We start from the raw sequence: 26,998 nt of genomic DNA, 5'->3' as shown, positions 1-26,998 counted from the left end.
AGGGACTTATGGGCTGGGTGTGGAGTTCTGCAACCCCTTCCCTGGTTCATCATCTGTTCCCTCCAGCCATCTGTGGGAGCGTAGACGTGGGGGACCAGGCGAGGCCCCCTGCCCGGCCCCTGGTCCCCTGCTCCCAGCCGTGGCCCAGGCCCCGCCTCACCACGAGCAGCCGCGGGCCAATAAATGGCTTCTGCGCCCCACGCGCCTGGCCAACTCAGCCACAGCTCGATTCGCTCTGGCTCTTCCCCACATTCCCAACCTCTCAACTCCCAACAGTGAGCCCTCCACCCATGGAGGAGACATACCTGGAGCTCTACTTGGATCAGTGCTCCGCCCAGGTGAGCCTGGAAGCCGCCGCCACCGTCCCAGAGTCAGGGCCTACGTCCCGCGTACCCAGGAGTCTGCGTTCATTTTATCTCTAGTAAAACTTCTAGCGACTGTAGGAGGTGGGCTTTATTATCCCCATCTTTCAGTTGAAAAACTAGAAGGTTCGAAAGATGAATTAACTTACTAAAGGTTGCTGGTCCAGTGTGAATACAAATTGGAGACACCTGAGGCTTCTTTCAGTTTGTTGATTCTTACATTTTGAAGTTTTGCTTTTTAATCTAAGAACTGTAGAAAACAGAGGAAAGAGTCCTCAAAAAGAAAAACAAGGAACTTCCCTGTTGGTCCAGTGGTTAAGACTCTGAGTTTCCATTTTAGGGGCCTGGGTTTCCATCAGTGCTAAGGAAATTAAGATCATGCATGTGGTGGAGCCAAAAACAAGTGAAAAAGCAAGAGAGCAACTTACAGAGGGGGTGGTGGTGGTTGGGGGGTGCTTAAATAGACCAGTGATTAGCAGTGAAGTAGAAGTAGTGAAGTCCCACAGTATTTAACATTGCAAAGGAGAGCCCAAGCTGGGAAGATTCCATGAAAGATGAGTTAATGGCTCTGTAAAGACAGTTTAACAAAAAAGTTTCTTTAAGTATAAGTCTATACTCTGTATACTTAGGGAATACTCCGTAAGCTTGGTCTCTAAGGTGTGTTCCTATAAATAAACTCAGACAGGAGGCTTTCAGGGTTCCACTGACATAAAACATCCCTCTTCAGTATCTTGTTGCCATTGCCTCAAATTCCTTGTTGAAGTTCAGTTCTTTGAGTGGGAGTTTTGCCTTCTGCTAAAATGCCATAATGGGAAAAAGGAGGGGAGTCACCGATGTTGCAGACTTTAGTGCTTTAGTGTAAATTGGCTGATGGAATCTTTTCCGGCTAGAACAGAAGAGGCCACGGAAACAGTGGAGAGGGGTCTGGGCCGCTGTCCCCACCTCACTTTCCCTAGGGCCCCACCTGTGGGGTGGGGGTGGAGGGAGATAGGGGCAAAATATAATGCAAAATGAAATAAGGTCAAATCTTATTTTAAGAGAATAACTGCGTTCTTCTAAGTGTTTTTGTCTAACATTTAGTCACCGCTGCCATCTGCTGGACTTGTGGTAACAGCACCATCAGTTGGATCTGAAAGTGAAAGAGTAAAAGTGAAAGTCGCTCAGTCCTGCTGACTCTTTGCGACCCCATGGCCTATTCAGCCCATGGAATTCTCCAGGCCAGGATACTGGAGTGGGTAGCCTTTCCCTTCTCCAGAGGATCTTCCCAGCCCAGGGATCAAACCCAGGTCTCCCACATTGCAGGCAGATTCTTTACGAGCTGAACCACAAGGGAAGCCCAAGAATACTGGAGTGGGTAGCCTATCCCTTCTCCGGCGGATCTTCACCCCAGAATTGAACCAGGGTTTCCTGCTTTGCAGGAGGATTCTTTACAACTGAGCTATCAGGGAAGCCCCATAAAATGCAAAGCGGGCCACAGAAGCCACAGGCCGACGAGGATGGGATTCGAACCCACGCGTGCAGAGCACAATGGATTAGCAGTCCATCGCCTTAACCACTCGGCCACCTCGTCCCCATAGGATCTAGCCAGACTTGTTATGGGCTTCTCTGGTGGCTCAGATGGTAAAGAATCTGACTGTAATGCAGGAGCCCCAGGTTCCATCACTGGGTTGAGAAGATCCCCTGGAGGAGGGCATGTCAGTCCACTCCAGTATCCTTGCCTGGAGAATCCCATGGACAGAGGAGTCTGGTGGTTCTCACAGAGCCAGACATGACTAAAGTGACTTAGTACACAGCACACACAGATATATATATATATACTTCCCATGTGGCACAGTGGTAAAGAATATGAGTTCCATCTCCGGGTCAGGAAGATCCCCTGGAGTAGGAAATGGCAACCCACTCCAGTACTCTTGCCTGGAAAATTCTATGGACAGAAGAGCTTGGCAGGCTACAGTCCATAGGGTTGCAAAGAGTCAGACACGACTGAGCACACACTTTTAGCTAGACGTATTAGCTGAGATAACTTTGTCATGGAGAAGACACAGCACAAGGCATTCGTGACTGTTCAATTATTAGAAGCAAGATCTTCTGATGGGTGAGGTTATCCTGCCAGCTAGTGGTCAAAATATAGAATCCAGGCATGCAACTTGGGTGATGTGGGTGGTAATATGTACCAACAATTTTTTTCCATAACAAAGGCCATGAGTTTTATATTAGCTGTTTCCCTCAGTTGCACACCTCATTCCCTCCATTGATGATAATGGAAGTTGATTAGCTGTCCCTGGGCTGGAAATACAATACATTGATTTAAACTAGTCTTTCCATTTAAATTTCAATAACTTTCCCCCTATGCACATAAATGGAATGATTTCTTATCTCTCCTTTGACTAGAAGGAATAAAGATGAGTCCTTTGTGGAGGCTTGATTAGCACTCAAGGCTGTATCCTCAGCTTCCTTCACTTACTACTCTTTTTTTAAAAATATGATTTTAAAACTCAAAAAAAAAAAAACCTTTATGTCAACTAAAGTTTATGATCAACTTAGGGAGTACAGAAAAATCTGTACTTTTCAAAGTACAGATTTGCAGCGTGATTGCCAACTTACCTGAATTACAGAAGTGGATTTAGAGTAGCAACTTACTACAAATCTAACCAAAGAAAAACATTTTATGAAACATGCTTTTTCTGTATTTTAAGATACATTTTCCTGTTTTCATGAAGTGTGTTGTAACCCTAGAGTAGAACTTTAAGGAGACTTTGTGGAAAGCAGGGTGTGAATATAAGCTATCTGAACGGCCTCCTCCTGAACACACTGCCTGCCAGCCAAGGTGGCATCCTTTGGGTGTGACATGATGTTCTGTCTGTTGTGTTTTGTCTGTTTTGGGAACGGCCTAGGATGCCCTTACGCCATCCAGATCACCCCTGCTGAGCCCAGCTGTGCCTTATGATGTGGACATGCTTACGTCATCCAATCCAGAGACTGCATTTAATCCCCAACTTGAAGAAGTCACAGAAACATGTGGGAGTTTCTCAGCTGTGGATCTTAGCTTCTTACCAGATGAGCTCTCCCAAGAAAATAAAGACCAGACTGTCATTAGGAGCAAGCATGAAATTGAAGAAAACTGTAAAACTCAAAGTCGGCAAACTAGGTTGCCCTTACCCAGCCAACTGGACGCTGGCCTGGCCTTAAACAGCAGCAGTGGGTTAGGTTCCCATTCACATCTGCACCCTGCTGATGGTAACTCAGCCCAGCCCTCTCCTGAGAAACCACACTCCATGTCTCTGGCGTCCATAACTCCTATGACACCAATGGCCCCTATTTCAGAATGTTCTGGAATTGTGCCTCAACTACAGTAAGTTGCTATTGTTTTAAATGAGTAATGCTTCTGAGTATAGATTTTGTATTCTTGAATGGGATCATAATAGTGTAGGGAAGAGAATTTCAGATCTCAGTATCCTTTGTTTTATCAGCTCTTAGTGGACTTGGTTTTAGACTATTTACCTGAAAAATGAAGCACCAACTCTTGATCTCCTAAGCAGGAGTTGAGGGTTAGTCTACATATTCCTGAAGGATTATATTGTTTACACTGCTGCTACTGCTAAGTCGCTTCAGTCGTGTCTGACTCTGTGCAACCCCATAGATGGCAGCCCACCAGGCTCCCCCGTCCCTGGGATTCTCCAGGCAAGAACACTGGAGTGGGTTGCCATTTCCTTCTCCAATGCATGAAAGTGAAGTCACTCAGTCGTGTCCGACTCTTTGAGACCCCATGGACTGCAGCCCACCAGGCTCCGGGATTTTCCAGGCAAGAGTGCTGGAGTGCCATTGCCTTCTCCGATTGTTTACACTAAAGAACTTTAGTTGTTATAAATTGTGGTTGGAGTTGGAATAACACAAAGGATAAAAAAAATGTAAAACTGAATTTGATTTGCAAGTTGATTTGATGTTGTGCTATTTTGAGGCATTTTGAAAAAGATCTAAAGCTTAATTTTAGTCAGTCATGAAATTTTAGAAAAAGCTATTTTAGTCCTTTAGCAGTTTTACAATATACTAAGGACTGTGTAACTATATATTTCACATTTATAATAATTCTCCCCCTAGGAAGGCACCTAAACCTATAAAATGAAGAAGTAAATATGTTTTAATTATTTTTTACTTTTTAAATCTGGTATAACTTAGGTTGACTTATTTCTTTAGAAACATAGTTTCCACTGTAAACCTGGCCTGTAAATTGGATCTGAAGAAAATAGCTTTGCATGCAAAAAATGCAGAATATAACCCAAAGGTAAGATTTCTCAGTAATTTTTTCAATAATTAGGTTCTATTTAGATGTTCTTTCCTTCATAGGATCGTGATATTGACTCATTCCTTTGTTAATATTTTTTAAAAAGAAAAAAATGTTTGGTGGAAGACTTCTGGCAATTTGAAAGTTTAATTGCCTCATTCTCTGTTTTGAACTTATAAAAATAATCTCATTTTCTGTGTTGAATACTTATTAAGCAGTTCTAAACATTAAGATCTTTCTCTTGTTATTCAGAAAAACCTTTCAGTGTGGCTATTTTCAGTCTGATTATGGAAATGATGACTTTCTTACAATGTCACCATATTCATGGAAATAATTTTTTCTAATTGTTTTGCCATTTAGCTGACACATGTATTTTTTCACTTATAGTTTCTCTTACCTGGGAAATCTCAATTGTATAACGTGCAAAGTTGAAGTATATGATTCCGGCTTTAATAAAAATCTATTTTATTAAATTCTAACTTATCTATTAAAATCAAAGTTTAATAAAATCTATTCTTTTTTGTGTCTTTCCAAGACCAGCCATCCCATTTTCAGTGGTCTGTTTACCTAGGATTTGTTCATTCAATCAACATTTAATGATTAGTTAAATTACTTAGTACAAAGACTAGTAAGGCCTGGTGCCTACTGGGGAAAAGTTCACTGTCTTGGGTAGTGGAGGATTTAAGGAGTTAGATGAGAAAGGCCGTATTAGTCAGAACCCAGAGGACCTTGCCAACATCAACTACTTATGGATAAAGTCTTTGTTTTTCCTGTTGCGGTAGTGGTGCTGTTGACATCTGAATTTAAATATTACCTGAATATTACCTAGTGAAACAAAGCTTGCCTATTTATCTTTTGTGTTGCTAACTATGATGAGGACAGAAGCCCAGTGATGGGCTAGGATTTTTAAGGATGTAGCTATGATTGACTACACGAGTGAGCAATCAACATCTTGAGCCTGTTTTATTCTCTACCATCCTCAGCTCTCCTCTCAATTTGGTGCATAGGATTTGTCCATAATTAGACTTGACAGCTGGAAAAATTCTGGTTTGGCATTTCAGATGTCTTAAGAATTTAACAAAAGGAATATCAGGTGAGAGTGCCACCTTTTTAGTAAACACCTGGAAAACATTAATAGGCCTTGATCAGTTGTGTGTAGCTCTGACTCGGGGTTCTTTTTACTGTCAGCACTTCAAATGCAATAAGACCTGTTAAGCTTTTAGCATAGGGTCTGAAACATAACAGATACTCAAATTTCAGCTTTACTATTATTCTTCTTACCTTTTAGAATCATGTACATTTTAGAATCATGATCATTTTGTTAACCTTAAGGTAGGAGAATAGACCCAGACATTTTTTAGTTTCCCACTAAATTTCAATTTATTTAACACTCTTCATGTCTATCTCACCCTTGCAACTGGCATAGTGCTAACCCTTCAGTTCAGTTCAGTTGCTCAGTCATGTCTGACTCTTTGCAACCCCATGGATTGCAGCATGCCAGGCTTCCCTGTCTATCACCAACTCCCAGAGCTTATTCAAACTCATGTCCATTGAGTCGGTGATGCCTTCCAACCATCTCATCTTCTGTCACCCCTTCTCCTCCTCTCTTCAATCTTTCCCAGCATCAGAGTTTTTTCCAATGAGTCAGTTCTTCGCATCAGGTGGCCAAAGTATTGGAGTTTCAGCTTCAGCAGGTGTGAACCCCTAGTGAAGGTTAATTGTTCTTTTGGCTTCTGTCTTTAGAGGTTTGCCGCTGTCATAATGAGGATCCGAGAGCCCAGGACTACAGCCCTCATATTTAGCTCTGGGAAAATGGTCTGCACAGGAGCCAAAAGGTAAGAGGAGCCACCCTCCTCCAAAACCAGACAAACAATTCAGTATGTGAAACAAGGAAGGATGGCATTAATATTCTAAAACACATCATAGATGCAAAATACTTTGCTGAAGAGTTAAATTCATGAAATGTGAAGTTAGGGGTTAAAAACATTCAGCCTCGTAATACTGACGTATCCCACTTTACAGTCTCCCATAGTGAAGGGGGTTTCACTAGGCTATTACAACTTGTTTCTAAGGTATATTTAAAATGAAAAAAAGAAAAGCTATAGTAGTAAAGCCTGTTATAAATCTGGGGAAGTAGTTCTTGTGTATTTTCCTCATTGCAGGCAGATACATGGATAGAACTTTTCAAAGGAGGGAAATTAGACATTTCTTGAGCATTAGCTTGAGCTTTCACTCAGGAGGGATCTCTTAAAAGGCTTCTCTTTCCTGGATCTCATGCCGAGGTAGCCCTGTGCTGATGGAGATCTGTTCGCCATAAAACTAGTAGAGAGAGCTGCTCTTCCCTCTAGGTGTTAGTAGATGAGTAGTAAATTGTCCTCCTGATAAGGTGTACAATTTTTCTTCAATATACACTGAGTGTTAATATTCTTCTTTATATTTGCCAAATTTATTGGCAAAAGTTACATTGTTTTAATTACATTTCTTTTTATTTACTAGTGAGACTAACTTTTCATAAGGATATAAACTGTCTACTGTATCTTTTGTCCAATATTCTATGGAGATATTTATCTTTTGGTATTTTAGTATTTTTGCCATTTTGGACTATAAGTATTTCTCCCATATTAGTGATATTTTTGGGGTTTTTTAATACACAGTTTAATTTTGTGTGTGTAGTCAGTCTATCCAATCTTTCTCTTTATGGCTTCACTGTTTGGCTTCACACTTAGGAAGGCATTCCCCTCGTGTAAGTATTGACCTCCATATGTTTTTCTTGTTTCTTTCAAGTCTTGCTTTGTATTGAAGAGAGGAAATTAATGTTTTGATTCACCTAGAGCCTTCTCTATGCTGTCCAGTGTGGTAGCCTCTCATCATATGTGGCTCCTGAGAACTTGAAATACGGCTAATACCACAGAGAAATTGAACTTTTTATTTTGTTTTAAAATTAATATAAATTTAAATAGCCAATGTAACTGGTGGCCACCATATTGGGCACAGCAAGTCTAGAATTTCATTTCAGTATTTTCAAATGACCAGTCAGTGTCCTGATACATTTATCAGAGAATCCATTTTATCTGTTCCTCCCCCACCTGTTTTGCATGCTCTTTACCTTTGTCCAGGTAAGTTTCCAGACTTTCTCTTCTGTGGATCTGTGTATCCTCTGATCTAGAAATCTCCATTTTGAAGTCATTTTTGGACAACTCTGCAAAGATGTTCATTTCAGCATTGTTTAAAATGGGAGCAGCTGCTGCTACTGCTAAGTCGTTTCAGTCGTGTCCGACTCTGTGCGACCCCAGAGACGGCAGCCCACCAGGCTTTCTGTCCCTGGGATTCTCCAAGCAAGAACACTGGAGTGGGTTGCCATTTCCTTCTCCAATGCATGAAAGTGAAAAGTGAAAGTGAAGTCGCTCAGTCGTGTCTGACTCTCAGCGACCCCATAGACTGCAGCCTACTAGGCTCCTCCGTCCATGGGATTTTCCAGGCAAGAGTATTGGAGTGGGGTGCCATTGCCTTCTCCGAAAAGATGGCTAGGAAGACACAAATCTGTTTATGATTCAACAACTGTCCATTGCACCAAAGCCTTTTCTAGGTGCTAGGGACAGTAGTAGGGGAGGTGGGTCCTTCTCTTCAAAGTCTGCAGCTTCCTTGCATACAGTGAATGGTAAACATGGTACAAATGCTAAAAATAAAATCAGAGAAGTGTCTGAATATAGCCCAACTTGCCAGCAGTCGCAGTGATTCAGACGTCTTTAACGTCTTGCCCCTCCCCAGCGAAGAGCAGTCTCGACTCGCAGCGAGGAAGTACGCCCGCGTGGTGCAGAAGCTGGGCTTTCCTGCCAGGTTCCTCGACTTTACAGTTCAGAACATGGTTGCAAGCTGTGATGTGAGATTTCCTATCAGTCTGGAAGGTTTGGTGCTAACCCATCAGCAGTTCAGTAGGTATGATTGTATAACTTCACTTTGAGCTTACCAAAATATTAAAATTCTATTTGGATTGCTTATATATTATCTTTCAGAGAAAGTGTACATTTTTTTAAGCCACAGTAAGTGAAAGGGTTAAATTGCTATACCTAAGTCCTCATTGGTTACCATATGTGTCTAATCTTCTGAAACGGTGGTTCTCAAAACTAAATTACATAGCGATCACCTGGACAGCTTATCAACACACATTCCTGCCTGGGCTGCAGTGCCCAGAGATTCTGCTTTACTCTGCCTTTCTAACAAGCTCTCAGGTGATGCCATTGCAGCTGGCCAGAGGCCCACACATTGAGACTCACTGATGTATAGATTTCTTAAAAAAAAAAGTCACACCTGGCCGGGGGCGGTGGCAATGGCAGGAAGAGAAAGGGTATGATACAGACTAGGTAAGTAGGAAGGGCTGACAGCCAGTGAGGGGAGAAAGGGCTGGAGAGAAGATTTTAAAATAATATTATAATGATAAAGAATGGCCGTAGCATACTTTATGAAGGCAATCCTATCTAGTTTTTGTCCTGTGGAGTTTGTTCGAGGGTTTTCTTTTCCTGTGTGTGGCTGTAGCCCCCACCACAGCTTCTTTCATGGATTCATATTTCTTGGGGAGTATCCCTAGCCTGCTTGGCTTCTTAAAACGAAATTTCCCATCTCAACAGCAAATGCTCCTCTTCCAGCTGTTTCTGTGCTTCTCACAGCCTGCTCAGGCCCTCAGAGAGTGGTGATGGAGGGTGACTAACACTAAATCCCACCACCCCTTAGACCAGGGCACTTAAACTGGCTTAGAATCACAGATGCTCTTAAATTCTTGTGATCTAACTTGAACTGAAGTCCTTTCACTCTGCTTTTCCTTGCCTTTGCCTTTAAGCAATAGTTCTGCTTAATAATAGACAGGGATCATAGAGCTGTGTTTTATTTAATGTTTGTTAACTCTCCATTGAGAAATGACCTAAACAGAGGTTAAAAAGTGCCTTGTTTTCCCCTAACTTTCAAAAAAAATTTTGTTCATTCTGAGATTTAGCTTTTATGATACTCTTTAAGCAATATCTTGCTCTTGATTGTATTTTCATTTTTTCCTCTGCCTCAATTTTTTCAGCATATGTTTATTAAGTGCCTATGAGGTACCCCTTGAGTCCACTGAGAAGCACCCCATGCAAGATGTATTGCCTCTTTATGTGTCCTTTTCTTCCTTCAATCTCAGAATGACTCATAGACTCATAGTAAAACCTTCATTTTTCAGAGTCTCTGAACACATACTCTATCTTCCAGATCCTCAACCTTGGACCTCCTGTCTATCTTTCTCTGAGCCAGTTTTTAATGAACATGTGAAAGATGTCTGCCCAATTTTGAGGTACATGTCTGTATTAGTCTTGGCATTCCCCTTTCAGGCACTTTAGGGCTCTGAAATGATGTGTGCAGTTCCCCCTAAATTTCATTTCTTTTTCACCAAGATTGTCTTCTTTGTAGGTCAGATTTAAATCTGGAGTGGGAGTGCCCCCTTGTCAGTACTTCTACCTCTGAAAAATGAAATTGCAGAAGGGCAAGATGAGAATTCATCTGATGCACTGCTTTTAGTCACTTGGACTGGGTCCATCACTGTTTTCCCCTCCTCGTAAGACAGTTTCATGATCTCATTCATCTTTTTTAAAAAATTTGGCCAGATACTCTCACAGATACCTCTTTCTAGTCTCGTTTTTGCCTCCCCCAAAATGCCCTCCATCCTTATCTTATGGATTACAACTTTGCGTGTATTTGTGACATTGGGGCATTAAAACCTCTTTCTCAGCAGATTTATGTCTTTAAAATGAAGACTTTCTTTAATTGCCTGTAGCCCTGTGGGGAATCATGGCAACATACCACTTACAATTGTCAAGTCAAGTTTGCTTTATGTTAAAACCTCAAGTTCATTTAATTCCCCTGATTCTACAAACATGTATATCAGCATCTGATAATATGTATCTCACTTGTTACTGGGCACCTTCTCCATCAGTCTTTCTAAGCCATAATTGTTTTCCATTTTCCCTGAGCAATTTTTTCCCCTTCCATTCAGTTTTTATTGGATTGGCCCAAAAGTTTGTTCCATCTCATGGAAAAATCCAAATGAAATTTTTGGCCAATCCAATAAATCAAAGTTATCTTAAATATTTCTTAAATGAGTAGAATCTAGGTGGCTACTGTGTAGTGGATGCTATGGTGCCAGTGGCAATCAATGCAGCCATGGGCCGTTGCCGTTATGGAACCGCTATTTAAAAGGGAAAACAGAGAAACCAAAGACGGTAATGAAATGTAACTATGCAGGTGTAACTGTGTAGGTGAACACCTCTTGGCATGTTTTGGTACCGTCAATTAGGATACTTAATGTAACTGGGGAAGGGCTGAAAATAAGGAAGACTTCTTAAGGGAAGTGACATTTAAACCGAGATTTGAATGAGCTGGTTTGGCCCAAGAGATTGGCAGCTATTTGTTGTTTTCAATCTTCATGAAATGTTCTCCATCTCTAACCAAAACCTCTTTTCTTTCTGTCTCAGCCTTCTTCTGAAATGAAGTAGAGAGTAAATAAAATGAAGTAAATCTCTAGTTGGAAGTTCATCATGCTAGTACCTTAAAATCATGGTTCTGAAGCCAAAAACAGTTCACCATGATTTACATATCAAAGACTTTTTTTTTGTATATATATGTATGTATCTGTTTTTTATTGAGGTACAGTTGATTTACAATATTAGTTTCAGATGTACAACATAGTGATTCACATTTTATAGATTATAAATTTACTATTATTATAAAATGCTGGCTATATTCCCTGTACTGTGTAATATACCTATGTAGCTTATTTCTTTTTACATTATAGCAATTTGCACCTCTCAATCCCTTCTTCTCCCTTCTCTCTCTCCCTACTGGTAACCAATAGTTCATTCTCTGTATCTGTGATTCTGTTTCTTTTTTGTTACATTCACTAGTTTGATGTATTTTTTAGATTCCACATATAAATGACATCATACAGTATTTTTCTTTGACTTATTTCACTTAGCATAATACCCTCCAAGTCCATACATGTTGTTGCAAATAACAAAATTTTATTCATTTTTGTGGCTGGGTGGTATTCCACTGTGGAGAAGGCAATGGCACCCCACTCCAGTACTCTTGCCTGGAAAATCCTATGGACGGAGGAGCCTGGTAGGCTGCAGTCCATGGGGTCACTAAGAGTCGGGCACGACTAAGAGACTTCACTTTCACTTTTCACTTTCATGCATTGGAGAAGGAAATGGCAACCCACTCCAGTGTTCTTGCCTGGAGAATCCCAGGGACGGGGGAGCCTAGTGGGCTGCCATCTCTGGGGTCGCACAGAGTCGGACACGACTGAAGTGACTTAGCAGCAGCAGCAGCAGTATTCCACTGTGTATATATATCACATCATCTTTATCCATTCATCTGTTGATGGACACTTACATTGTTGCCGTATCTTGCCTATTGTAAATAATGCTGCTGTGAACTTTGGGGTGTATGTATCTTTCTGAATGTTTTTATTTTCTTTGGCTATATACCCAGGAGTGGAACTGGTGAATCATATGGTAGTTTTATTTTTAATTTTTTAGAATGTATTTATTTATTTGACTGCATTGGGTCTTGGTTGCGGCACACAGGCTCTTCTCTGCATCACTTGGGATCTTTCATGCAGCCCATGGACTCTCTAGTTGTACCATTTGGCCTCAGTAGTTGCTGCTCACTGGTTTAATTGCTCTGCTGCATATAGGATCTTAGTTCCTTGACTGGAGATCGAACCCTCTTCCCCTGCATTGCAAAACAGATATTTAAACACTGAACCACCAGGAAAGTCCCTAGTCAATTTATGATTTAAGGTAATTATTGATACGTATGTTCTTACTGGGGCTTCCCTGGTGGCTCAGATGGTAAAGTATCTGCCTGCGATGCAGGACATCCGGGTTCGATCCCTGGATTAGGGAAATCCCCTGGAGAAGAAAATGGAAACTCACTCCAGTATTCTTGCCTGGAAAATCCCATGGTTGGAGGAGCCTGATAGGTTACAGTCCATGGGGTTGCAAAGGGTCGGACACGACTGAGCAACTTCACTTTCCCTTTCATGTTCTTACTGCCATTTTGTTAATTGCTTGGAGGTTATTTTTGTAGGTCTTTGGTTCCTTTCTTCCTTTTGTTCTCTTCCCTTCTGATTTGATGACTATCCTTAATGTTCTGTTTGGATTTCTTTCTCTCTTTTTTTTAAATTTTCTTTTTAGCTGTGCTGGGTCTTCGTTACTATGTGCAGGCTTTATGTAGTTGTGGCGATCTAGAAGCTATTCTTTAGTTGCAGTGTGCATGCTTCTCATTGCCGTGGCTTCTGTTGTTGCAGAGCAGGGGTTCTAGGGCACGAGTTCAGTAGTCATGGTACACGGGCTTAGTTGCTCAAGGCATGTGGGAACATCCCAGACCAGGGATCAAACCCGTGTTCCTTGCATTAGCAGGCAGATTCCCAGCCACTGGACCACCAGGAAAGTCCTTTCTCTTTGTGTGTATGTATTATTAGATTGTTGGTCTGTGGTTACCATAAATGAAGTTTATATATAGCAATCTGTCTGTGTGTGTGTGTGTGTGTATACACATAATTAAGTTGTTGATCTCTTAAGTTCAAAGGCATTTTAAGAACCCTGAATATTTACTCCCCCCACCCCATGATTACTGTTTTTGATATCATTCTTTTTCTTTTTTGAATTCCCTAATTGCTTATTGTGGAGAAGGCAATGGCACCCCACTCCAGTACTCTTGCCTGGAAAATACTACTTTTGTCTTTTAGTTTTCCTGCTAGCTTTGTTATTTACAACCTTTCCTGTGCATTGTTGGCCTTTACCTGAGCTTTTTCCTTCTCTAATTTTCACATTTCTAGTTGTGGCTTTTTCTTTTTCACTTAGAGGGGTCCCTTTAACATTTTTTTTTAACATTGGTTTGGTGGTGCTGCTTTCTCAGCTTTTGCTTGTCTGTAAAATTTTTGCTCTGTCCATCAAATCTGAATGACAGCCTTGCTTGGTAGTGTATTCTTGGTTGTAGGTTTTTCCCTTTCATCATTTTGAATACATTGTGCAAATCCCTTCTGGCCTTCAGGGTTTCTGCTGAAGAGTCAGCTGTGATAGCCTTATGATAGTTCCCTTGTATGTTTTTGTTGGTTTTCCCTTGCTGCCTTTGATAGTCTGTCTTTATCTTTAAATTTTTCCATCTTAATTACAATGTGTCCTGGTGTGGTCCTCCTTGGGTGGATGCTGTTTGGAACTCTCTGTGCTTCCTGGACCTGGATGTGTGTTTCCTTTCCCAGGTTAGGGACATTTCCAGGTATTTACATACCAAAGACTTTTATTTGCTCTTTTCCCTTTTAGTGTCTTCAGATTTGGTTGGAAAATCAAATGAAAACATTTCTTCTCTGCCCTTAGTCTTCACTTTCTTGGCTCAAACTTCATAGTTCCTATAGAAGTCTTTCAGGGCTCCAGCTAGTATCATTGTCTCCCCAGTGTCCAGAAGTGGCTTGTGGGCAGAAGTCCTGACAGGCTTTCTGCAGGAAAATAGAGTGATGTCCCAGGAAGACATGTCTACACATAACGACCTCCATATACTTCAGATGGGTACACTCACCACCGTCATGCATCTTTCTGGTGCCAGTAAGAGGTCATAGCCATTTCAGAATGGAATGGAGTTTTTCTGTGTGATCTGGATACACTCCTTAAGAGCAAAAAAAATTTTTTTTTGCTGCACCACACGGCTTGAGGGATCTTATTTCCCCAACCAGGAATTGAACCTGTGCCCTCAGTAGTGAAAGTGCGGAGTCCTAACCACTGGACCACTAGGGAATTCCCCATGTATATTATAGTGTTCAATTTCCTAGATTTTTTTCTTTCTTTTCTATCCCCATTAGCCATTGTTTTGAGAATAGTTTTATTTCATCAACATCCTCTTAACTACTGACATCTTTTTTGTAGGCTCCTCAAGCCTTTCTAGGAAGGAGTGAGATACTATTTATAGGAGCAAATTCTGAATTTGTAAAACTTGGTATGATTTAGTACACAGTATCTGTCCAAAGTATTCTAGTAATGTTTTTAGGTTCTATCTGCTAAAAATGTTAACTTTAGCAGTTTATAAATATATCCACAATGTGCTCATTATTGTGGAACTTGGAAATTTTTGAAAATGTGTTTATGTATTGCTATTGATAGACATTTTTTGAAAGATAGAGAACATTCAACTAGAAGATCTTAATATATTAAATCTGATGCTCTAAATTTCCTTAATTTCTAAAAGCTTAGGATGTCTGCACTTGGAAAAACATTATGACTAAAAATGAAATCGGTCACTGACTGCCACAGAAATTACCTAGGACACTCAAGACTTCTTTTGTCAAGATGGCCAAAAGGTTTTTGGTAAAATGGCTTTTGAAAACTGCTTTTGTGCGCTGGATCTCAAATATTATGAGAAAGTAGTTGCATAGTGCTATTTTTTAACTTCTTTCTTTTATATCTTAACAGTTATGAACCTGAACTGTTTCCTGGCCTTATTTATAGAATGGTGAAACCACGAATTGTGTTGCTTATCTTTGTATCTGGAAAAGTTGTGTTAACAGGTAAGTCCTAAGATTCTGACTTTCTTAAAATTCAACAGCTTTGCGTATGCTTTGCTTATGCTTTGTTTTACCTTTTAAATAACTTTATTCACTGTCATACAGCAATTCTTGGTATTATAGAATACCCGGGAAAAAAGGGAAAAGCAAAATGAAAGATAACATCATACATTGGTCCCTAAAGTTAAACAATATAACTTTTTCCATGTTTTATGTCATTTTGATATATATAAAATGAGTATGTTATGTGTTTATGTGTCTGTTCAGTAGCTCAGTTGTGTCCAACTCTTTGTGACTCCATGAACTGTAGCCCACCAGGCTTCTCTGTCCATGGAATTTTCCAGGCAAGAATACTGAAGTTTATAGCTATTTCCTACTCCAGGGATACTCATCTTTACATCCTATCATTTTAATAACCATTATAACATATGTAGCTTAACTCACTGTTACAAATTCTTAATGAAGGCTTTCAATGTCTGAACAATGTTCCTACAAAGAGGTCAACAAATCTTTTTTCTGCAAAGAGCTAAATACTAAATGTTTTCGGTTTTGTGGGCAGTAGAGTCTCTGTCACAACTGAACCTTGTTTTATTGTGAAAGTAACTGTGAACACCACATAAAGAAAAAGGCTCTAAAGTGTGAATTTAATGTAATTCACTTAATTTACACATATCAAGTAATTTTCTTCTTTTTTCCCCGAACCATTTCAGTATAAAAATCATTCTTAGCTCACAGTCTATACAGAATCAGGTAGCAGACTAGGTTTGACCAGCAGACCTAAGTTTCCCTATCTCTGTTCTAACATGTTACTGCATCAAACTGATTCTCCCATTGTCAGGTTATGCTTTTTGTTTGCTGCTTATTAATGGGACAAAAGTTTGGCTATTTTTATGTGTAGAGAGTCATTTATTAGTGTAAATGCTCAGAAGTGAAGTTGCTCAGTCGTGTCCTACTCTTTGTGACCCCATGGACTGTAGCCTACCAGGCTCTGGGTCCATGGGATTTTCCAGGCAAGAATACTGGAGTGGGCTGCCATTTCATTCTCCAGGGGATCTTCCCAACTCAGGGATCGAACCCGAGTCTCCTGCTTTGCAGACAGACGTTTTACCGTCTGAGCCACTAGGGAAGACCTATGCTCAGAAGGGGAATATTTGTCTAAAGACAGACCATTTTAAAGCTTCCTAGTACAAATTACTTTATGAAATTGTTTTGAAAAGGTTTATACAATGCAGTTTTTCTATATCATACATTGCTGCCAGGAATGTATCTGAGTATCTTTTACAAACTCTCAGCAACATTCAAAACAATAATTTGCAGAAAAAAACTCTAACTGTGTAAGTGAAAGGGATCTCACTGGTAATCAGAAATAGAAATTGATCGCTTTTCCGCATAGTAAATAGCATTTCATCTTTTTAAAATAGTGTGTATGTAACTTACTGCTTTTTGTCTACTTTTCCCCCTCTAAGGGTTTGTGTGAGTTCACTGTAGTATTGAAAATAATTACTCTTCGTTTTATTTGTGATTTTTTCCAGTTTCACTTATTTTTACGTAAAAGTTTTTTTAATTCTTGAGGTAAATGGTTGAGGCTCTTTTCCACACATTCTACTGAAGTTTGCTGGTTTTGCCTTATTTTGTCTGACTTTTTACACATTTTACTCTCTGGGACCAGGATAAATACCCAGTTTTTATGGCACGAGCCAAATTGACTATTCCCCACCCCCAAATAGCTGGCCAGCCAACCTAAAACTACATATCCTTCATTATTAATATCTGATGACTTCTTTTTGGCCTTTATTTTAAAATATGGGTCTGGTCTCCAGTTCCACCTTTGCTCCTGAATTATACTATGATAATCCTACTGTATTTTTACTACATTGTGGTTATGAATGTGTGTTAATCCTAGTGAGCTCTATATCTGATAGGCCAGTTTCCCATCATTGCTTCTCTTTGTATTAGCTCCCCTCAAATATTTATTCTTCCAAATAAACTTTAAAATTTAATAATATCTTGCCCCATCTAAAGCCAAATGAGATTTCTGCATTAGCTGAATTAATTTGAGAAACATCGATCAAGTTATCACTCAGCATCCAAAAACATGGAGTGTCTTATTAAATCTTGAGAACGCCCAGTAAGTGTTACAGTTTTTCTTTCAGAAATAATGTGTCTTCAAAATGGGGAGAGCTTGTTTAGAATTCAAGAACCTTTTGAATACAACAATGCAACAATTGTTCAGATGCAACCAGTTTAGTGTCTAGAATAATTAAGGCCTCCTAGTAATTAACAGGCTTCCCTGGTGGCTCAGAGGTTAAAGCATCTGCCCGCAATGCGGGAGACCTGGGTTTGATCCCTGGGTTGGGAAGATCCAGTTTCCCTCTATATGTCCTGGAGAAAGGGGAAAAAGCCTGCCAACTACATTGAATAGTGTAGATACTGCAGGCAAATATATGCCCTCCTCCAGGGAAAAAAAAAATTTTAAGACCTTTGGATGGATGCTTTCATCTATGTGTTATGTATCATTAAGAAACTGTCTTATTTACAAGTACAAATTGCCAAGTACAGGCTAAGTTCCTATTATAGGTATGCAAGAACAAGTTTCTTTAAATATCCCTAATTCAGACCAACTTTCTTAGTTATCCCAAATAAAAAGGAAAGAGATATACTTTCATGTGCACATTTGCTAGGAGTTTCAAGTTACAAAAGTAAAGGAATGTCAACACAGGGTACTGAAGACCATACAGTACCCTTCCCTGAAAATTTGTCAATGTGTTCAGCTCAAAGAACAGGCATAGCTAATTGTAAAATTGTCTTACTCCCTTGAGGTGCCAAAGCTGCAGTCAGCACGTCCAAAGCTACAACTGAATGAATGAATAGTTAAATGAACTGAGAACAAAGAGGACCTACTTTCCTACTTTGTTCTTCATCATGGTCCCAGAGAGCAAATGGCAAAGGGACCTTAACACAACTTTTTCTGGTCTGTGCTGCTTTTCTATGGCTAATATGACATTTAGGACCCATGCTTTTTCTCAGACCATGGTAAAATGAATAGTCTAGCTAGGATCTGCTGGAACAATATACAGTGACAGCATATATGTCAATTTTCACTTCCAAGATGAGACATAATAAAGACATGTTAGGTACTCATATACCAGGCGTTATGATAAGTAAGGGCTTTTATGTGGGTTCTAGTTGACTCTCTCGGTTTCCCTGGAGGCTCAGTGGTAAAGAATTCGCCTGCAATGCAGGGGATGGAAGTTAGATCCCAGGGTTGGGAAGATACCCAGGAGAAGGAAATGGCAACCCACTCCATATTCTTGCCTGGGAAGTCCCATGAACAGAGGTGCCTGGCAGGCTACAGTCCATGCAGCTGCAAAAGAGTCAGACGTGATTTAATGACCAGACAACAACAGTTAATTCTGTGAGGTTGTGCTTAATATCTCAGTCTCCTCACCTGTAAAATGAGGACAATGGAGAGCTTAAGTAACATTAACAATGTCGAACAGCTGTTCATGCTGCACATGCCTGGCTTCAGACCACCATCTTCATGTACATACACTATCCCCCAGCTCTTTAGATGTCTATGAAAACACCTGTGTGGTCTTTTGGACACCTTCCTCCTAATACTCCTTGTCACCTAAGGAATGGCAAATACTCTTAGTGGTGAGAGGCAGCAGGTGTAGTGGCTAAGAGGCTAAGCTCTGGAAGCCAGTCATCTAGTTTTAATCTAAGCTTTACCATCTCTTGGCTATGTTGGCCTTGGGTGAGTTTGTGCTCCACCTTGATTTCTACATATGTAAAAGGCAGGGGCCCATAGAAACTACCTGCTGTAAACACAGTATAGATGTTAGCTGTTATTACCTCTGTGAAAGCCCGCTCTTCTTGAGTTTTCCCCAGCACTGAAAAAGATGAATTGTTGCTCTCATGCCTTGCCCAGATGATAGGAATGTGAAGTTTAAAGAGGCTTTAGTAAAATGCTTTTTATACTTATTTCCTTCTGGCATAAAGGATGCAGGAGCTGGGTCTTTGTTAGAGAGGGTCACTCTCAATCAGCTGGGTGTCAGTGGTTCTTGGAAATGAGTGGGTCAGAGGACACCATAAAAATGGCAAGATTTAATAGTGAGTGAGCCAGACAGAGAACTGGATATCCCTGTTGATCATTGCTGGTAATTTACCACTAAGAGCGACTCAGTATATACTGCAAAATGTATACTTTGAGAGGTTAAAGTCTGTTTATTTTTTCCCCAATTTGTAAGACTTTCATTTATGTGTATACACATATGGTATCCCTTGGGAAAATAAGATGTGTACTTGTGACTTGGTGTAAGAATAGAGTTAGAAAATCCATGTAGTCCTGGGAAGAGATATTGGGGCTGGCTAAGAGGTAGCGAGGGCTTCCCAGGTGGTGCTAGTGGTAAAGAACCCACCTGCCAATGCAGGAAACATAAGAGACGTGGGTTCCATCCCTGGGTGGGGAAGATTCCCCTGGTGGAGGACATGACAACCCACTCCAGTGTTATTGCTTGGAAATTTCTTGGACAGAGGAGCCTGGTGGGCTACAATTCATAGGGTCACAAAGAGTCGGACATGACTGAAGCGAATTAGCACGCATGCATGTATGCAAGGGGTATGGATGAGTTTGCAAATTCTATTGTTAGATGATAGATATTTAATAAACTTTGGATGCCTATGAGGTACATATACTGTTTTAGGTGCTCAGGATGTGAAAGCAAATACAACACACTCTTTATCCAGCAAAAATCCAGCCCTGGTGAAGGAGACAGACAAATTACATGATACTGATTCTCACAGAACCAAATGATTAGCCATGAATGCATGAACCAGCCATCCCAGCATCCCTAATCCTGAAGTACATTCTTTTAGAACAGTAAAAATGGCTGAGCTCTTGTCAAATGTTACCATTTGACATTACCATTTGGAAAGGACTTTTTGCAAAAACTTGTTCATGCAATCCTTATAATCACCCTATGAGAAGACTATTGTCCTTGTTTATAGGTGAGGAAACAGAAGCTCAGGAGTTAAACAATCTGCCTGTGATTTCAAACTTAGTGGGAGCGCTTGCATTTGAGCCCATGTGGTTTGATCTCAAGCCAGTAGCTAGTGCTTTCTTCAGTGCACTAGCCGCAGAATTTCTACCTCATTTACCACAGTTAGCAAAGGTGTTGATCCCCCAAATTGGTGTCATCATAACTTGAAGGAATGATCTGGCGAAAGTGAAAGTTGCTCAGTCGTGTCTGACTCTTTCCAACACCATGGACTGTAGCCTGCCAGGCTCCTCTGTCCATAGAATTCTCTAGTCAAGAACACTGGAGTAGGTAGCTGTTCCCTTCTCTAGGGGATCTTCCCAACCCAGGGATCAAACCCAGGTATCCCACATTGCAGGTGAATTCTTTACTGTCTGAGCCACCAGGGAAGTCCAGGAATACTGGAGTGGGTAGCCGTTCCTTCTCCAGGGGATCTTCCCGACCCAGGACTAAAAGCAGGGTCTCCTTCATTGCAGGAGATGGAAGTAAAGTCTGATGCTGTAAAAAACAATATTGCATAGGAACCTGGAATGTTAGGTCCATGAATCAAGGTAAATTGGAAGTGGTCAAACAGTAGATGGCAAGAGTGAACATCGACATTTTAGGAATCAGTGAACTAAAATGGACTGGAATGGGAAAATTTAACTCAGATGACCATTATATCTACTACTGTGGGCAAGAATCCCTTAGAAGAAATGAAGTAGCCCTCATAGTCAACAAAAGAGTCCGAAATGCAGTTCTTGGGTGCAAGCTCAAAAATGACAGAATGATCTCTGTTCGTTTCCAAGGCAAACCATTCAATATCACAGTAATCCAAGTCTATGCCCCAACCAGTAACGCTGAAGAAACTGAAGTTGAATGGTTCTATGAAGACCTACAAGACCTTCTAGAACTAATACCCAAAAGAGATGTCCTTTCCATCATAGGGGACTGGAATGCAAAAGTAGGAAGTCAAGAGATACCTGTAGTAACAGGCAAGTTTGGCCTTGAAGTACAAAATGAAGCAGGGCAAAGGCTAACAGAGTTTTGTCAAGAGAACACACTGGTCATAGCAAACACCCTCTCTCAACAACACAAGAGAAGATTCTACACATGGACATCACCAGATGGTCAACACTGAAATCAGACTGATTATATTCTTTGCAGCCAAAGATGGAGAAGCTCTACACAGTTGGCAAAAACAAGAGGAGGAGATGACTGTGGCTCAGATCATGAACTCCTTATTGCCAAATTCAGACTGAAATTGAAGAAAGTAGGGAAAACCACTAGACCATTCAAGTATGACCTAAATCAAATCCCTTATGATTATACAATGGAAGTGACAAATAGATTCAAGGGATTATATCTGATAGAGTGCCTAAAGAACTATGGACAGAGGTTCATGACATTGTACAGGAGGCAGTGATCAAGACCATCCCCAAGAAAAAGAAATGCAAAAAGGCAAAATTGTTGTCTGACAAGTCTTTAGAAATAGCTGAAAAAAGAAGAGAAGTGAAAGACAAGGAGAAAAGGAAAGATATACCCATTTGAATGCAGAGTTCCAAAGAATAGCAAGGAGAGATAAGAAAGGCTTCCTCAGTGATCAGTGCAAAGAAATAGAGGAAAACAATAGAATGGGAAAGACTAGAGATCTCTTCAAGAAAATTAGGGATACCAAGGGAATATTTCATGCAAAGATGAGCACAATAAAGGACAGAAATGGTATGGATCTAACAGCAGCAGAAGATATTAAGAAGAGGGGGCAAGAATACACAGAAGAACTATACAAAAAAGATCTTCATGACCCAGATAACCACAATGGTGGGATCACCCACCTAGAGCCAGACATCCTGGAATGCGAAGTCCAGTGGGCCTTAGGAAGCATCACTATAAACAAAGCTAGTGGAGGTGATGGAATTCCAGTTGAGCTATCTCAAACCCTAAAAGATGCTGTGAAAGTGCTGCACTGAATATGTCAGCGAATTTGGAAAACTCAGCAGTGGCCATGGGACTGGAAAAGGTCAGTTTTCATTCCAATCCCAAAGAAAGCCAATGCCAAAAATGTTCAAACTACCACACAATTGCACTCATCTCACACACTAGCAAAGTAATGCTCAAAATTCTCCAACCCAGGCTTCAACAGTATGTGAACCATGAATTTCCAGATGTTCAAGCTGGATTTAGAAAAGGCAGAGGAATGAGAGATCAAATTGCCAACATCCGTTGGATCATCAAGAAAGCAAGAGAGTTCCAGAAAAACATCTACCTCTGCTTTTTGACTACACCAAAGCCTTTGACTGTGTGGATCACAACAAACTATGGAAAATTCTTCAACAGATGGGAATACCAGACCACCTTGCCTGCCTCCTGAGAAATCTGTATTCGGTCAAGAAGAAACAGAACTGGACATGGAACAATAGACTGGTTCCAAAGTGGGAAAGGAGCACATCAATGTTGTTTCTTGTCACCCTGCTTATTTAACTTATATGCAGAGTACACCATGCGAAATGCTGGGCTGGATGAAACACAAGCTGGAATCAAGACTTCCAGGAGGAATATCAATAACCTCAGATACTCAGGTGACACAACACTTGTGACAGGAAAAGAAGAAGAGTTGAAGATGAAAGTAAAAGAGGAGAGTGAAAAAGAAAAAAACTCAACATTCAGAAAACTAAAACCTTGGCATCTGGTCCCATCACTTCATGGTAAATAGATGGGGAAACAATGGAAACAGTGAAAACTATTTTAGGGGGGCTCCAAAATCACTGCAGACGGAGACTGCAGTCATGAAATTAAATGACACTTGTTCTTTGGAAGAAAAGCTATGACCAACATATTAAAAAGCAGAGACATTACTTTGCTGACAAAGGTCTGTCTGGTCAAAGCTATGGTTTTTCCAGTAGTCATGTATGGATGCAAGAGTTGGACTATAAAGAAAGCTGAGCACTGAAGAATTGATGCTTTTGAACTGCGGTGTTGGAGAAGACTCTTGAGAGTCCCTTGGACTGCAAGGAGATCAAACTAGTCCATCCTAAAGGAAATCAGTCCTGAATATTCATTGAAGGACTGATGCTGAAGCTGAAGCTCCAATAGTTTGGCCACCTGATGCAAAGAACTGACTCATTGGAAAAGACTCTGATGCTGGAAAAAATTGAAGGCAGGAGGAGAAGGGGACAACAGAGGATGAGATGGTTGGAAGGCATCACTGACTCAATGGACATGAGTTTGAGCAAGCTTCAGGAGTCGGTGATGGACAGGGAGGCCTGGCATGCTGCAGTTGCAAAGTCAGACACAACTGAGCAACTGAACTGAACTGAATTCCTGCATTGCAGGCAGATTGTTTACTAGTTGAACTACCAGGGAAATTGGTGATCATCATAAATTTGAAGGAAAGATCTGGTAGATTTCGCTTAAAAGAGAAGGGTCATATAATTGAAGTCTGGTGCTCCAAATTGAGAGGTTTGATTATAGATTGATTATTAATAGGACTGTGGGGCCAATTTAGGTTTCCTCAAAATTTTTATGGTAATATTTCAGTGAGGAAATATTTCACTGAATTGACCAGGTTCCCTCATTGGGATTTACAATTCCTGGCGATGTTTGTTTGCTCACCTTCCATGGAAAGGAAGGAACGCAGATACATGAAGTCTTCTCTCAAAGTTGATACTCATGATTCGGGGCATCTTCAACTTCGTGGACCTTGCTTTCCCACACAGTAAATTCTAAAAATTGCACTAGACAATTTTCCTAAAGCCTTTTTGTGTCTAAAGTTGTTTTTCTATGATATAAAAAAATGATCACTCTTAATGTCTGGTCCCTCTTGGGCAATGGGTGTTTTCTACTCTCTAGGGGACACCTGAACGCTATACTATTTGGGGCTTGAATGTAAAGCTGTTGGTATTTCTAAAAAAAATTTTTGGCTGCCCCACGAAGCATGTGGGATCCTAGTTCCCTCACCAGGGATTGAACCTGTGCCCCCTGCATTGGGAGCTTGGAGTCTTAACCACTGGGCCAGCAGGGAAGTCCCTAGGTATTATTTTTAAGTGTTATGAAAAAACTGAAGTACATGGTTACCCAAAATGCTGGACCTGGATATCTGTTACTCAGATATAAAAAGAAACTTAGTTGCCAAAAAAAAGAACTTTAGTTTTGGGGAGGGGGCATTAGGTGAACGTGTATCTGTGTCTGCTATACCTACTGTGCTTCTGTGGTGTGCTGTGTTTAGCCACTCAGTCACGTCCCACTTTTTGTGACCCCGTGGACTATAGCCCGCCAGGCTCTTCCGTCCATGGGGATTCTCCAGGCAAGAATACTGGAGTGGGTTGCTATGCCCTCCTCCAGGGGATCTTCCTACTTCACTGTCTCCCAATTAAGGCTGTTCTATTCAAATGTATCCAGAACCTGAAAAAGTCCATCAAACGAGAGGCAGAGTCTTTTTATAGTGATGTCTTACTTTTTCCCAAACTAACAGTTTGGCTTCTACAAAACCAGTCTCTTTAGAAACTAAAATTTTAGGACTGTAATTAAAATTTGCTGAGACTTAAGAGACTTTCCCTACCTCAAACGTACTGAGTTTCTGTTAACCATTCAATTCACCCTCCCGCCTCTCTACCAGACATCTTTGAGGGTAGAGGCTCCGAAAGTAAACTCTTTGGCAGTGAATGAGTAACTTTTGCCCTTGCATACTGCTCCCCCCCCTACCATTTTAAGCTAATAAGTACTTCATTTTTGATTCTTAAACTTTTTTAAATTTATTGAGATGAAATGCAAATAGCGCAAATATAACCATTTAAATGAAAAATTGAGGGACAATTAGTTCATTCAAAATGTTGTGCAACCAGCAACACTAGTGCCAAAAGATTCCCACTATTCCAAAATAAAGTCCTATGTCACAGGCAGTTTCCCCCTCTTTCTTCCCTACCCTAACCCTGGCAACTGCCAGTCTCGTCTCTGAATTTACTTATTCCGGAGATTTCATATAAATGGAATCATATAATATGTGACCTTTCATGTCTGACTTCTTTTAACATAATGTTTTTGAGGTTCATCCTCATTGTACTATGTATCAGCGCTTTATTCCTTTTTGTGGTGGAATAATACTTCATTGTCAGCCATGAATATGCAGCTACATGCATATTATTTGTCTGAGTACTTATTTTCAATTTGGGGAGTATATTCCCAGGTACCCAGGAGTGAAATTGCTGTGTCATGTGATCATTCTTCTTTTAGCAGCTTTGAGGAACTGCTAAACTATTTTCCATAGTAGCTGAACCATTTTATGTTTCTACCAGCAACGTATGAGGCTTCCAATTTCTGTCTCTTTGCCAACACTTGCCATTTTCCACTTTTTAAATTGTTCTAGCTCATCCTAGGTTCTGAATCCTGATTTCTACCTACTTCTCAAATCTCTTGATTCTCCTTTTGGGAATTCCCTCTCGTTCGTCCCATCCTTAAACCAGATAACTACGTCTCACAAGTTATTTCTGCTGTCTTACTTAGCCTTTCTCCTAGCTAAGTTTATAGCTCCCAAGAACAAGTCTTTATCAACTTAAAAACTATTTTCCATTTTTCTTCATGTTAAGTTTTTAATATGCTTTTCATTAATCTCCTTGTCTCCTGCCCAGTATCAGATAATAGTTCCCTGATGGACTGACAGTTCCACATAAGTACTACCTGTCCTTAACCCTTAACATAACATGCCTGCATAGCATTGAAAGCGAAAGGTAGTTAGTAGGGCTGACTGATAATCTCGCTCAAGGGTGGGCAGTGTGTCTAATTCATACTTTTATCCATTTTAACCCCTAGAGCAGTTGTAATTAAAGACCTCGTGAAACTTAACTCTAAGGGTAACAATGGTAGAGTCTTTCCCTCTAATAATCCCTTCCCAAATTGAAATTTAGAACAGTTCCAATTTGTCTCACTCTGTTAGTCAATATTAGGGAATAAGGATGTTAACTAAAGCTGAGTAGATCAAAGGAAGTCCCTTTCGCTGGTAGCTAAGTGCCCACAGCTGCTGACGAAGGTCATGTTCTGTGGTCATGTCCATGGCACACCAAGAGATAACATTCCATATTTCATACTGTGCCCTAGGAGGCTAAAGACATACTGATGTGCCCACATTACAGAAATACTAGAAAAATCAGCTCTAGGGTATGTTTTTGTGGGAATATGACTGTAGTCACCAAATTCTTTTGTCTTTACCAGGAATAAAGTACTTCTCAGGTACACCTAAAGTATTAAAAGTAATTGGAAGCGACAATGAAATTTTAGTCTTAAGAAAATTTTAGCACTGCTTTTATATTAAAGATATGTAAACTTGGATTTCTTTTTAGGTGCCAAAAAACGTTCTGACATCTATGAAGCATTTGAAAACATCTATCCTATTCTAAAGGGTTTTAAAAAAGCCTGAATATATCATTCAACATCTCACAGTATATTGGTTTGAATATATGCATAAGCCCAGCAACAGAAACAGCTAGACTGTAGATGTTCCATGCACATTTTGACTTTAATTATTAAAGTGTGATTCTGTATGAGTAACCATGCCTAAGAAATGACACTTTTTTTCGAAATGACTATTGTATGTTATTTTTAAAATGGGAAAAGTAACCTGATTTCAGAATTTGAAGAGTTAAGGCCTTGCTAGAATGATATTCTAACATCATTAAAATTTAATGCTTTGTTCTTATTAAAGACGTAGTACATGAACATGTGTTCTCTAAAAATGTATAACAATATATAGAAATTTAAAATATCT

The 26,998-nt window shown here is 40.3% G+C and overlaps 1 protein-coding gene, 1 long non-coding RNA gene and 2 other non-coding genes across 5 annotated transcripts in view; 1 reads left to right on the top strand and 3 right to left on the bottom strand.

The window, feature by feature from the left end:
* The window catches only part of LOC129621563 (uncharacterized), a 100,899-nt gene extending 99,125 nt beyond the window's left edge, over positions 1 to 1,774 (bottom strand). For both annotated transcript variants that reach the window (XR_008699440.1, XR_008699439.1), the window contains exon 1: positions 306 to 1,774. This is a non-coding gene — a long non-coding RNA (uncharacterized LOC129621563). The remainder of the gene's footprint in view (positions 1 to 305) is intronic.
* TBPL2 (TATA-box binding protein like 2) lies at positions 7 to 26,998 on the top strand. The gene is made up of 7 exons (XM_055538136.1): positions 7 to 338; positions 3,257 to 3,714; positions 4,557 to 4,644; positions 6,388 to 6,479; positions 8,413 to 8,580; positions 15,132 to 15,226; positions 26,574 to 26,998. Exons 1-7 carry the CDS (start codon positions 9 to 11, stop codon positions 26,648 to 26,650), a joined length of 1,308 nt encoding a protein of 435 aa, XP_055394111.1. The 5' UTR covers positions 7 to 8; the 3' UTR covers positions 26,651 to 26,998.
* TRNAS-GCU (transfer RNA serine (anticodon GCU)) lies at positions 1,851 to 1,932 on the bottom strand. The gene has a single exon. It is a non-coding gene; the product is annotated as a tRNA-Ser (tRNA).
* TRNAE-UUC (transfer RNA glutamic acid (anticodon UUC)) lies at positions 14,387 to 14,459 on the bottom strand. Its single transcript has one exon. It is a non-coding gene; the product is annotated as a tRNA-Glu (tRNA).

The sequence above is a fragment of the Bubalus kerabau genome, chromosome 10, assembly GCF_029407905.1.
Source record: "Bubalus kerabau isolate K-KA32 ecotype Philippines breed swamp buffalo chromosome 10, PCC_UOA_SB_1v2, whole genome shotgun sequence".
NCBI lineage: Eukaryota > Metazoa > Chordata > Mammalia > Artiodactyla > Bovidae > Bubalus > Bubalus kerabau.
Note: the sequence above shows the minus strand (reverse complement) of the source record. Positions and strands in the feature narration are given on the sequence as shown.

Excerpts from the sequence above, each read along its gene's own strand:
- TBPL2 (XM_055538136.1), top strand. The coding sequence starts at position 9 with ATGGGCTGGGTGTGGAGTTCTGCAACCCCTTCCCTGGTTCATCATCTG. Across the intron at positions 339-3,256 it reads TGGATCAGTGCTCCGCCCAG|GATGCCCTTACGCCATCCAG; the intron begins GTGAGCCTGGAA and ends GGAACGGCCTAG. Across the intron at positions 8,581-15,131 it reads ACCCATCAGCAGTTCAGTAG|TTATGAACCTGAACTGTTTC; the intron begins GTATGATTGTAT and ends ATATCTTAACAG.